The 13,283-nt window shown below is 42.3% G+C and overlaps 1 protein-coding gene across 7 annotated transcripts in view; it reads left to right on the top strand.

Moving 5' to 3' along the window:
• The window catches only part of CCDC39 (coiled-coil domain 39 molecular ruler complex subunit), a 101,930-nt gene extending 90,462 nt beyond the window's left edge, over nucleotides 1–11,468 (top strand). For all 7 annotated transcript variants that reach the window (XM_085869148.1, XM_085869149.1, XM_085869146.1 and 4 more), the window contains 2 exons: nucleotides 10,794–10,960; nucleotides 11,235–11,468. In XM_085869148.1, the coding sequence (XP_085725274.1) occupies nucleotides 10,794–10,960; nucleotides 11,235–11,272 (205 nt within the window). In that variant the 3' untranslated portion in view covers nucleotides 11,273–11,468. The remainder of the gene's footprint in view (nucleotides 1–10,793; nucleotides 10,961–11,234) is intronic.
• The last annotated feature ends 1,815 nt before the right edge of the window (nucleotides 11,469–13,283 follow it).

Here is a 13,283-nt window from a genome sequence, read left to right as displayed (position 1 = left end):
TTCTTATGCCCAACGATCCGACATGTACAAGGAACATTGTTATTCACCTTCGAGAAGGTCCATTACAGCGGATATCGGAGCTTCATCGATCGTTCGACCCACTACAGTACCCATTACTTTTTTCCGTACGGAACTGACTGCTACAGTCTGTACCTGAAAAATAAGGCGAATAAAAAGATCTCCCAACTCCAGTATTATGCCTATCACATTCAAAGAAGAGCAGGAAATGATCTTGCTAAGGCTGGTCATCTATTCCAACAGTTTCTGGTGGATGTCAACTGTAAAATTGAAACTGAAAGACTTGGATTCCTCCGCCGAGAACAGAAAGCACTCAGAGCTAACAATTACTCCAGTTTACGTGATTGCATCATCAATGAAGATTCAGATCCGCGGCAACTGGGGCAGAGGGTCATCCTCCCGTCTTCTTATGTCGGAGGTCCTGGATACATGCACGAAAGACAACAAGACGCCATTGCCTATGTGAGCCATCATGGCCGACCACAACTTTTTATCACGTCAACCACAAACCCAAAATGGCCGGAAATATTGTCAAACTTATTTCCAGGACAATCAGCGAACGACGACCCAGTTTTAACTGTTTGTGTATTCAACCAGAAGAAAGATCGCCTCATGTCAATGCTCAAAGATGGTGCTTTTGGAGAAGTGACTGCGTAGCTCTATTCCGTAGAGTTTCAAAAGCGTGGGCTTCCGCATGTCCACATTCTCACTTGACTCAAAAAGGGTAGTCACATCGTTCCTGATAATATCGATCGAATCATCTCAGCAGAAGTTCCTTCCACCACTGAGGAACTGGAGCTTCACAATTTAGTAAAAACCAACATGGTTCACGGTCCATGTGGACCACTTCGGCTGAATGCCCCATGTATGTCGGATGGAGTGTGCACCAAGAAATTCCCAAAAGATTTCAGATGTGAAACTGAATATGGAAATGATGGATACCCCAAATATCGGAGGCGCTCACCACAATCTGGTGGTAACACCGTCAACGTGACTAGATTCATTCATAATCAGGAAGTGACGGAAGAAATTGACAATCGCTTTGTTGTACCTTATAACAAATGGCTTCTTCGGCAAATGAGTAGCCATACCAACGTTGAGATTTGCAGCTCTGTAAAGAGTATCAAATACGTTTTGAGGTATGTCAATAAAGGCTCTGACTAGTTAATCTTCAGCATACAATTATGAAATGAAAACGACGAAATCGAACTTTATCGAGAAGCTAGGTACGCTGGGAGTACGGAAGCAGCTTATCGACTTTTGAACTTTCCTATTCATGAACACTGGCCGCCTGTCATGCAGTTGGCAGTTCACTTAGAAAATGGACAACGAGTATTTTTCACTCCCGAAAATGCTCAAGCCAGAGCTGCAGCAGAACCGCCAAAGACTACCTTGACAGAGTTTATGCACTTATGTCAAAGTGACGAGTTCGCTGAAACCCTCTTGTATCACGAGGTACCGCAGTATTACACATGGTCGAATAAGACATGCTCACGGCGAAAGCAGGGCCAACCACAGCAGCATCCTGGAATTTAAAAAGGTCCAATAATAGGAAGGGTTTATACAATCCATCCAAATTTGACGGAATGCTATTTCCTGAGAATGCTACTTCATGTTGTGTACGGTCCAAAGACTTACGCCGACCTCCGTCGAGTTGACCATATCGAGTACACTACATATCGAGAGACGTGCCTGGCGCACGGTCTATTAGCCAACGACCAACATCTCATCAATGCACTGAAGGAATCTCAACAGTCTGACAATCCAAACCAAATGCGACTCCTCTTTGCAATCGTAATCACTGCATGCGAACCGTCGGATCATTCAGGACTCTGGATATCTTTCAGAGATGCGCTGAGCCAAGACATTGTGCATCAAAACGGTTTGACGGCTACTGACCCACCCTTCCCGTTGCACCTATATCAGGAGTGTCTCATATCCATCAACGATCATGTACATCGTATGACCGGTAGGAATATTTCCAACTATGGACTACATTTTGAACTTCCCGCTCATACAGGTTTCGGCATAGAGTATACACGATACCTGAATTACGATGTTGCCGAACAATTACAGTTCCTTCATTTCAACTCTCAAAAACTGAATCCAGAGCAGTGAACGGTGTACGATGAATTTGATGCGCGCGTTCTCCAGCAAACACCTGGCATCATTTTCTTAAATGCTCCTGGAGGAACCGGTAAAACTTTCTTGATCAATGTCATTCTAGCCTCCATCAGCTCTCAAGGAAAAACAGCCATATCCTGTGCTTCAAGTGGTATCACGGCAAATCTAATAACAGGAGGAAGAACGATCCACTCCACGTTCAAAGTCCCTCGACAACTCCACGTCCAGGACTATCCTACTTGCGCTGTCAAAAAAGGAACTTCACTCGTTCGCATATTCAGTAAATGTCAGGGTATAATTATAGACGAGGCACCCATGACACACCGGAAAGCCTACGAAGCCATAGATCGGACATCACGAGACATAAGAGGCGAATAAAGACGATTCGGAGGCATTCCCACCATGCTATGTGGTGATTTTCGACAAATATTACCCGTCGTGAGACACGGAACCAGACCAACCATTGTTGACGCCACACTCAAAAAGTCTCATCTTTGGCATCGTACAACTACAATGCAACTGAAAACCAACATGAGGCTTGATGCTGATGACAGTGAAGCAGGTTCGTTCGCAGAATACTTGCGTTCAGTCGGAGAAGGTCTACAACCTACCATTCAACATCCCGATTACGTTTCCCTCAGCCAGTTTGAAACGGTTGACAGTGCAGAAGCTTTGATACAAGTGGTGTATCCAGACATTCATGCTAATGCCAATAACTCTGCCTACTTTTTGGATAAAGCTATATTAGCTCCCATAAACGAAACTGTAAATGCGATAAATCAATCAATCATCTAAAATTTTCCAGGCCAATCTACCTTCTATACTGCAATCAACAGTACTCTAAACCCAGACGACGCCGTTCATTATCCCCAGGAATTTCTGGACTCAATAGAACTTTCTGGAATTCCATCCCATCATTGCATTCTCAAATTAGAGTGCCTGATAATTTTAATGCACTCTCTGGATCCTCTGGAACTCACAAATGGTACACGTTGTGTAGTCACTAAACTACGTGCTAATGTCATCGAAGTGGAGCTACTGGATGGACAGTCGAAGGGGAAAACCAGAATGATACCAAGGATTCCCATTATACCAACTGATACTGAGCCCTTGGTCACATTTGCTCTACGGTGAGGATACGGCGGCCGTATGCCCTCTGAATTGACAGAAACGTGCGGCGGCCGCAGAGAAACTTAGGTGGCCTCAGGGAGGCCCTACGCCGTTTGGCTATATTTTACAGGCCGTAGGGGCGCCGTGGAATTATAGCGCGGAGTTATAACTTTTTTTCATTTCTACGTTCGCCGTAGAAATTCGACAAGCCAAGCTATGACGTAGATGTGTTCCACGTCGACCATACGTTGGGCATACGGTGGGCTTGCGTTATTCGTGCAGCTGCCGTAAGCTCTCATCAATGAAAAATGAATTTTCCCAACCACCAAAAAATTACAGCGGCCGCACTATTTCCACGGTCGCCGTACGGTGTCCTTGCGGTCTGTGTGACGACCTGTGGGCAACGCAGGGTCGACGCACGATTCCTCTATGCCCGCCGTGCACCTACGTACGGCCTCCGTGGCAGTCTGCATCGACTGTGCATCCATTGTGCGCTACCGCAAGAGATCGGAGTATAGGTGTTTGCCGATACACAGTGGTGCCCCCAGAATCTGAATTGAATTCGTTCCAGGAGGCTGTTCGGATTGCAAAAAGTTCGGATTCCAAAAATATTTTCCCAAAAAGAAATAATCGAGTGAATTAATCCGTTCGTGGACCCAAAGAAAACCCACTTTCAAGACACTTAAAACTGAGATTCCCCATGTTTAAGGTAAAATAAGATGAGTAAATGACCTTCGGTGGCGGTGTATTGTATGTAAACTGGTACAATCACCACATCCAAAGGTTCACACAGGCTCGAGCTCCGGCCTGGGTTCCGATCGCTCGCGCACTCTGCGAGCGCTGCCCCCAGGGCAGCTCATCAAACATGATGCCCGCAGAACCACAATCATTTTCAACAAACGCATCGGGCTGACGTAATCATGGATATTCCAAATTACAACCGATTTTGCTGTGAAATTCAATCCTTGCCCGACAGTCCGTCACACCACGTGATCGGATTGCTTTTTTTGTTATTAATTGAAACACAAGATGATTAAAAAAACAAACATAACAAATGAAGGTGAAAACATGAGGTAAGGCCTGTCACATTTGGCTCAGCGGCCGGAGGGTCTACAAAATATACGGCCACTAGCAATTATAAAGCGGCCGCAGTATTTCCACGGTCTCACAATGTAGCAATCACATGTTTTTCTTTTTTGGGAAGTCGCACGGGGTATTTTTAAATTGTGGAGACCGAAAACATGGGGGTGCCGTACGGTCTTTGATTTGATGTCGCACGGTGACCTTAGGGCGTTCCTGCGGCTGCCATAGAATTTTCAAGGCAGACGCAAGGTGCCCGTAAGGCGACCGCAGGGTGGCCCTAAGCCGAACGTGCGGCCAGACGGATGGTAACGAATGGGTTAATTTTTTTATTTTTTTTTACCAGTTCTTTTGTTTCGGTTGTCGAATTTCTCTGGCGAACGTAGAAATGAAAAAAGTTATAACTCGTGTTATAATTCCACGGCGACCTTACGACCTGTAAAATATAGCCATACGGTGTAGGGCCACCCTGAGGCCACCGCAGAAACTCTGCGGCTGCCGCACGTTTCTGTCAATTCAGAGGGCGTACGGCCGCCGTATCCTCGCCGTAGAGCAACTGTGACTGAGGCCTAAAGTATCGATCGACACACGAGAGATGCTTTCACGAGGACTTCCACCAACGAACTGAATGAACAAAGCGCGAAGATGCGGCTCGAACAGGTGGGGGAGACACGTGAACAAACATGAACGCCACGTTGTGTTCGGTTTTTTAAAATGTATTAGGTTTTTAGGGCAAAATTTTCTCAAAAATTGTTCGGATTCCAATTTGTTCAAACAATGGGGCGTTCGGATTCTGGGGGCACCACGGTATATTATAGTTATCAGATATTCAGTTATATATACTGGTATATTTTTGTTTCAGGAAAAAAAGAACTGGTATATATACCCACTCGTTACCGTCCATCTGGCCGCACGTTCGCCTTAGGGTCCCCCTGCGGTCGCCTTGCGTCTGCCTTGAAAATTCTATGGCCGCCGCAGCGACGCCCTCAGGTCACCGTGCGACATCAAATCAAAGACTGTATGGCACCCCCACGTTTTCGGTCTCCACAATTTAAAAATATGCCGTGCGGCTCCCCGAAAAATAAAAACATATGTGATTGCTACATTGTGTGACCGTGCAAATACTGCGGCCGCCGTGGCAAATGTGACCTCAGCCTGATCTACCATTTGCATTCAAAAGAATCCAATTTCCTGTAAAACCGTATTTTGCCATCACCATCAACAAGGCACAGGGCCAAACATTCACTCGCATTGGCTTACATTTATGCTCTTCTTCATTTACCCACGGAATGTTGTACGTAGCACTTTGGCGAGCGCGCAGCAAAAAAAAACATAACCATTTTTGCTCCGAACAAAATTACCAGGAACGTGGTTTACAAAGAAATACTTTAACTATAATGTGTAAATGGTCGTTGCAGGATTTCTCATTTATTGGTATAATAACTTAGTCTTGAATGGTCAATGTGAGCAATGTGAACTGTGAATAATGCGCTGCGTAAAACCTTTTGTAGAGTATGTTATTATTAATCACTATACGCCATAGTAAATTGCTCATGTTATTGAGCTGTCAATAAGCTATCAATCATAGACATACAATAAACTCACTTGAGTATTCATATCTCTATTTCAATGCGTAATATCAAGCGGTACCTTCATGATGACCTAATAAAACCGGTCTCGATGTCCGTCCGTCCGTATATCTGTTCACAATCAAACCGATCGTGATGCATTTTAAGGCTTCCCGAGAGCTTTGGAGAGATTACCGACACTCACGCACGGTGCTGTTTTTATTATTCCAACTGCACTTCATTAGAACATAGATCCTGGATGGATGCGCAGATCCCAGGAGAACAACTATAGCTGTACAGACAATTCATATTATCGATGGATAAAAATTATATTTAATTGATATTATAATAAATTGTTTATTTAAAATATCTTCAAATTTTGTGAGTTTTTAGTTTGTTGTGAAATATTAGGTCCTCGGGTCTCCACATAGTGGCGTACAGGCTTAAGTCGTACTTCTGTTTACTACCGTAGAAAATCACAGAACCATCCAATCGACATGCTGTTAACAGTTTCAGAATCAGCTAAAATCTACAAGATATGAATATGTAGACGAAACTGATCCGGCCTTGTGTATCACTTTAAAGTAGGGTGCCCTGTAATTTTAATGTGCTCTAAGGATCCTCCGGAACTCACGAATGGTCCACGTTGTGGAGTCACTAAACTACGTGGTAATGTCATCGAAGTGGAGCGACTGCGGGACAGTCGAAGGGGAAAACCTGAATGATAATATAATCAATGGATAAAAATGATATAATATATTGTTTAAAATACATTCAGGCTATCTGTCTTTTACCATATGTTGCCAGTGACGCCCATCCAAGATGGGCACCTTTACTCGTGTGTGTATATATATATATATATATATATATATATATATATATATATATATATATATATATATATATATATATATATATATATATATATATATATATATATATATATATACAAGCCTGGTGTTGGCTTAGTGGTTAGTGTGGCGGCTTGGGATCCCAGTATCCTGAGTTCAAGCCCCGTTGGCTGCTGAATTAACACCAGGGGGTTGACTCAGCCTGTCATCCTTCCGAAGTCGGCGAAATGAGTGCCAGTGTACTGGTCCCGGTGTATGCCCCGGTTAGAATAGGTGTACCATATCCCTGTGTGTCGTAAGACGCGACCAGGGTTGGCGTCAGGAAGGGCATCCGGCCATAAAACATTGCCTCACAAAAAGCCAAACCCCTGCACAGCAGGGAAAAATGGCTGTAAAAACGGTCATATATATATATATATATATATATATATATATATATATATATATATATATATATATATATATATATATATATATATATATATATATATATATATATATATATATACACAAGCCTGGTGTTGGCTTCGTGGTTAGGGTGGCGGCTTGGGATCCAAGGGTCCTGAGTTCAAGCCTCATTGCCTGCTGAATTACTTCACCAGGGGGCTGATTCAGCCTGCCATCCTTCTGAGGTTGGAAAAATGAGTAACAGCTTTCTGGGATTGACCGAGTCATTCAAGTATCTTGCATCGGAGTGGCGACCCGTCCAGGATTGTGCCCAATAGCCAAGGAAACTGCTTCGGCAGCACCAACGCTCTGTATAGAGTATGGTCCCGATGGATGGATGGATATAAACATATGAGAGGTATTTGTGTATGTGCTGCCATCTTTCTCAGAGGTGGCTGAACGGATCTTGGTCCAACTTTTACAGGCTTTTCAGTGAGTACCTGGAAGTGGTTTTGGCCAAAAAAATTCATTTTGAAAAAAAAAGTTGAATCAAAAAAAGAAATCGCTCCAAGAGTGCCTAAGTTTTTGTAGCTATGTGAAAGGTAATGTTAAATGATCCCAAACCCCATTACTTAGTGGGTGTAAGGAAGTGTTTTTGGCCCCCAGAAAAAAAAATAGAAATAAAAATCAATCATAGAGTGACACTTGGTGAAACGGAATGGTACTCTGTAGAGCGGATACCTCCACCAGGTTGAACAGTTTACATTTTGTATCTCTCTGATAGGTCGGATCTGAATCTGGACCTTAACCGAAATCGAGTTGGCTTATTCTTGTCACCTTGCTAAATCATCCACCTAGTTTTGTCATAACTCATCCACAACTTCTTGAGATATGCTGTACAATACGTAGACAAATCACCGAAAAAAGTTCTTGTATCCGGATCTGGTTTCGAATCTTCAACAAAATTGAATCAATTTGCCCTTGTCACACAACCAACCTATCCACAAAGTTCCATCCGAATCCATCTTCAATTTTTTGAAACATCATGCAATATCGTTTTTAGGCCCACCTCTCAATGGTGAAGAATCGGTTAAATACTAAATAATTCTCGTGTCCACATCTGGATTCAGATCTTCACCAAAATTGAATCAATTCTTCCTCGTGGCACTCCCAACCTGTCCACCAAGTTTCTTCACAATCCATCCATAACCTTTTGAGATATTGTGTTATATCATTTTTGGCCCAATCTCTCAATAGTGAAGCATCACTCAAAAAATTCTCAGATCCGGATCTGGATTCAGATCTTCATCAAAATTAAGCGATGCTGTCCTTGGCCAGTCTCACCTCTATACATAAAAAAATTCATAACGATTGCTTGAAAACTGTGGCCAAAAATCGTGTGACAGACAGACACTACAGACCAACATACTTGGTGAAAAAAAATAATCCTTCAAAATGCCAACATAATTAGAGCAACAATGGATAACAGCAATACACTCTCCCGGTGGGAGAACCTATGATGACATCCCTTCCATCTCAATCGTTTCACCTTAATTTTACATTTTCAGACATTACTTTCATTCTATTATGTTGCTTTTGACTCCATTGCAAAAGATCCAGAGGAATTCCGGTTTTATTCGCTTTTTTTGGCTTGGACAAATGTTTTAGAATCTCGTTTGCAGCTTGGAGCTTGGAATCTCGTTTGCGACATAAAACTTCTGTTCTCACCACTTGCTCACTTAATTGGATTTTTAGGTCATTACATGGCAAAATATTTTTTTTTTTACCAAGTATGTTGGTCTGTTGCATTTGTCTGTCTGTCTGTTTGTCTATCTGTTTGTCACACAATTTTTAGCCACAGTTGTCAAGCAATTGTTCTGAATTTTTTTTCTGTATGTTGGTACCGGCCAAGGACAGCAATGCTTCATTTTGGTGAAGATCCGAATCTGCATCCGGATACGATAACTTTTTTTTAAGTGATTCTTCACCATTGAGAGATGGGGCCAAAAACTATGAATAGTGTTACATCTCAAAAAGTTGTGGACGAGTTGTGACAAAACTAGGTGGATGAGTTGGTTCGGTGACAAGAACAAGCCGATTCGATTTTGGTTAAGGTCCAGATTCAGATCCGACCCATCAGTGAGATAGAAAATGCATACTGTTCAGCCTGGGAGAGATATGTTCTCTACAGATTGCCATTCCATTTTGACAAGGGTCACTCTTTTTTGCCAACTCGGAGAGTGATTTTTCATTTGACAGTTATCCTGTTGTTCCTATTCCTTTATTGCGTACTTCGATTTTGTTTGTTCCTATTCCTTCGTTTGTTTGGACTGTATGGAGCACAAAATTTAGTTGAACCAATCCTCCTGAAATCATTTTCCCAGAAAAGGTAACACAAACGGCCATAACGTCCTCAGAACACTAACTAAATACCCCATGACATATTGGCTTCACACGATACACTTTCATGTCCCACCGACACCCAAACTTTTCTATTGCGTTCGACGCCCTTGGTCCTGTCTGCTGGCATTAGTTGGTGGATGTTAATGATCCCACGGTGTTATTTGCGGAGTAGGCCAGCTATTGTGGGCACCATGGCCAAATTCCAAATTCCTGCCCGAACTTAGTTGAACATCAGGCCTGGCCAGCCGGTTCATTTTAGACTTGGGCCAAAAATCCCCCCCACCCCCCCCCGGCCAACCCCACAAGAACGTGGGAATAATTTTGGCCCTTAAAGAAAGAAGAAATTCCCTTCCAAGGAACTTTACCACAAGAGGCCCATCAAATCCTGCACTCTGATTGCCAACCTGTGGTTGTTTGTCCGTGCTCTAGCCTTTATCAATGCTGAGCATCAAGCAAGGAAGCAGCACGTACCATTTTAAAAGTCTTTGGTATAACTTGACCAGGTTTCAAACTGCTGACCTCCCAGACTTGGAGGAGACACTCAAACGATCGCACTCCTGAGTCTGGTGATCTTGATGGTTGATTCCGTTACACAATGAAAAAATAATGTTAAGATTTAACCTTGATATGTATAATCCCGAAAATCGGTTCCCCAATCCAGCATCAAGAGGAGCAGTTTGTGACCGTCATGTTGGCTTTCAAATGTTTAGACTAGAAGGGCACTGAGTGGAGCGCATAACTCTGCCACGTAATGCCTGATCCACGAGAACATTTCAGGCCCAATACATTTTTGAAATATCATGCTACACAGTACTATATCGTTTTTGGCCCCATCTCTCAATGGTGAAGATTCACTTAAAAATTAAATAATTCTTATATCCAGATCCGGATCCAGATCTTCACCAAAATATAATCGGTTCATCCTTGTCACACACCGAACCTGACCACAAAATTTCATTCGGATCCGTCCAAAACTTTTTTGAGATATCCTGTACACAAACAACCAAACAGACAAAGAAACAAACAGAGAGGGGTGAAAACATAACCTCCCTCACCTTCAGTGCTGGAGGTAATAAAACATCAGATGCATGGCTCGCCACGACTGTGCATTCATTTTGTACGTACAATGATATTCAGGCTGAATCTCTGTATCTCGGTGAATGTTTGGCTTCACTTAACTTGACATTCCAGTGATTATTCATCAAGAGTATTTCAAAAAGACAATTAGGCGTTCACATCTTATGACTTTCAGATCATCAGGATCTTTTCAAACAGTCATGCCCCTGAAGAATGTGGATCCAGGCCTTGAGCTTCAGGCTTCTCAAGATAGACCTGCGCAACACACCCCTTCCGGTGGCACTCATCGGAGGTGCTCCCCCAGGGTTGCACAACAAAGTGGTGTCCAATGTGCCAGCAAAGGTAAAAATAATAATAATTATAATGATTGTCACAATAACGAGTCATCAAAGCAATTGGATACACCAGATGTGATGGAAATTATTTAATTTATTATTCAGATATAATAGCATTGTGAAAACAAATGTGACATTTTATGAGTAATAATATCAATTGTTAAATAGCTGTAGTTTTCCTGGCGATGATTGTGAATGGAATAGTTTATTGAATATGATTTGGTCATGTTGATACTGTTGTTTTGTGTGAGCATTATTTATTTGTTTGCACCTCTTGGCAGGTTCTGCCTCTGGAAGTGGGCGCCGGTTATACTCCTGAGTGAAGTGCACACTGGAACATGGTTTGGGGTAGTAGTTACATATGTTACATATGCTTTTTGCCTCACATCTCTTTAATCCCCTCTTTCAACACCAAACTCTTCCTTTTCATTAACAAGACAATATCCTACACTACTCAATGAATGAAAAACAGGTGAACAGTTCTATCAACACAAATAAAAAAAACTTTTTGGAAAGTTGGTTTGTTTTGTTTTAATGCCATTTAAACATCTGTAGGATATATGTATATATATATATATATATATATATATATATATATATATATATATATATATATATATATATATATATATATATGTATATATACTGTGGGCAGGCAGGATGGCACAAGTTGAGTTGCCTGATCAAGATCGGCTTATTTAGACTTTAGTGAAACCTCAAGTAGATTATTAGCTTTTCTGGAATTGGAATTCCACAAAAGGTATATTGTCATCATGCACTGCCGATCTGTCTGTCTCCTATTTCGACTTCTCCGGCCAAACCGCTACAATGATGCGGCTGAAATTTGACAGCAAGGTTCTGCTCCTGACTGGTAACGGGAATTGCAAAGCTCGTTCCGGTCACATGACTTTTAGTCAATCAAAATGGCGGACTTAGTAAATTCCTTCAAAAATCTTCTGCTCCAGACCCACCGGTCAGAATGCTACCAAATTTGGTGTACAACATCAGATGAGGGTAGGGAGTGTAAATTGCGGAGGCCATGCGAATGACCTGATCAGAAGTGTGTCAAAATGACAGACTTCGTAAATTATTGGGAAAATCCGTAAATTCCTTCAAAAATATTCTTCTCCAGACCCACCATTCACAATGCTTCCAAATTTTGATTACATTATTCCAGAGCCGAGATAAGTTACAGGTCCATTGGTCCGATTTATATTAACTACGTGGGAGTGTAATACTACAATGATGGGCCAAACGACCTCTTTCTTCCTTGTTTAAGGTTGTACAGGATTGTGCAACCACTCGTTAGACTCAATGTAGTCCTGATGTGCCCTTTGTATATTAATTTCTGTTCTGCATATGGAAAATGTGGCTTAATGATTAGAGTATCCACCCTGATGGGAAGGTTCGCAGTGTGAACCCGGTCGAGTTATACCAGAGACTTAAAATGCTACGCGCCACTTCCTTGCTCGCCTGGAGAGACCACGTCACCAATGAGGATGTGCTGTCACAGTGTGGAAAACGGCACCTGAGTGAAATGATGGAGACGCGTCTGAGGTTGGCACGTCATGTCCAAGGACTACCTGAATGGTGATGCACTAAAGTCAGTATTGAATGAATTCCACTTGGCAGGAAAACAAAGAGGGAGGCCAAAAAGATTTGGAGCAGCACCTTTAAAGAAGACCTCAACGAGAAGGAAACCACGTGGAGCAGAGCGAAAGAGCTGCCATGGAACCGGATTCAATGGAGACCATTTGCGGCCCATAATGTTCCAAACAGGATGGGAGGAAGTAACTAACAAACTAACAAGAATCCCAGGGGAACTGTGGATTTAACAATAGCAATAGCAACAGCATTGATAACTATAAGGGCACTCGGTAGAGCACATACCTCTGCCACGTAATGCCTGATCCACGAGAACATATCGGGCACATTACATTTTTGAAATATCATGCTATACAGCACAATATCGTTTTTGGCCCGATCTCTCAATAATGAAGAATCACTTTAAAAATTCTAGTTGTCGGATCTGGATTTGGATCTTCACCAAAATCAAATCAATTTTTTCTTGTCACACACCCAACCTGTCTACCGAGTTTCATCCAAATCCATCCACTTTTTGAGACATCGTGCTATATATCGTTTTTGGCCCTATCTCTCAATGGTGAAGAATCATTTAAAAAATCCTCGTAGTCGGATCCGGATCCGGATCTTCACAAAAAATCTCACCAATTCGTCCTTGTCACACTCCGAACCTGTCCACAAAATTTCATCCGGATCCGTCTCCAACTTTTTGAGATACCTTGTACACAAACAGATAAACAGACAGA

Source organism: Eptatretus burgeri, chromosome 2, assembly GCF_056783735.1.
Source record: "Eptatretus burgeri isolate ZD-2024b chromosome 2, Ebu_testis_v1, whole genome shotgun sequence".
In the NCBI taxonomy this organism is placed as follows: Eukaryota; Metazoa; Chordata; class Myxini; order Myxiniformes; family Myxinidae; genus Eptatretus; species Eptatretus burgeri.
Note: the sequence above shows the minus strand (reverse complement) of the source record. Positions and strands in the feature narration are given on the sequence as shown.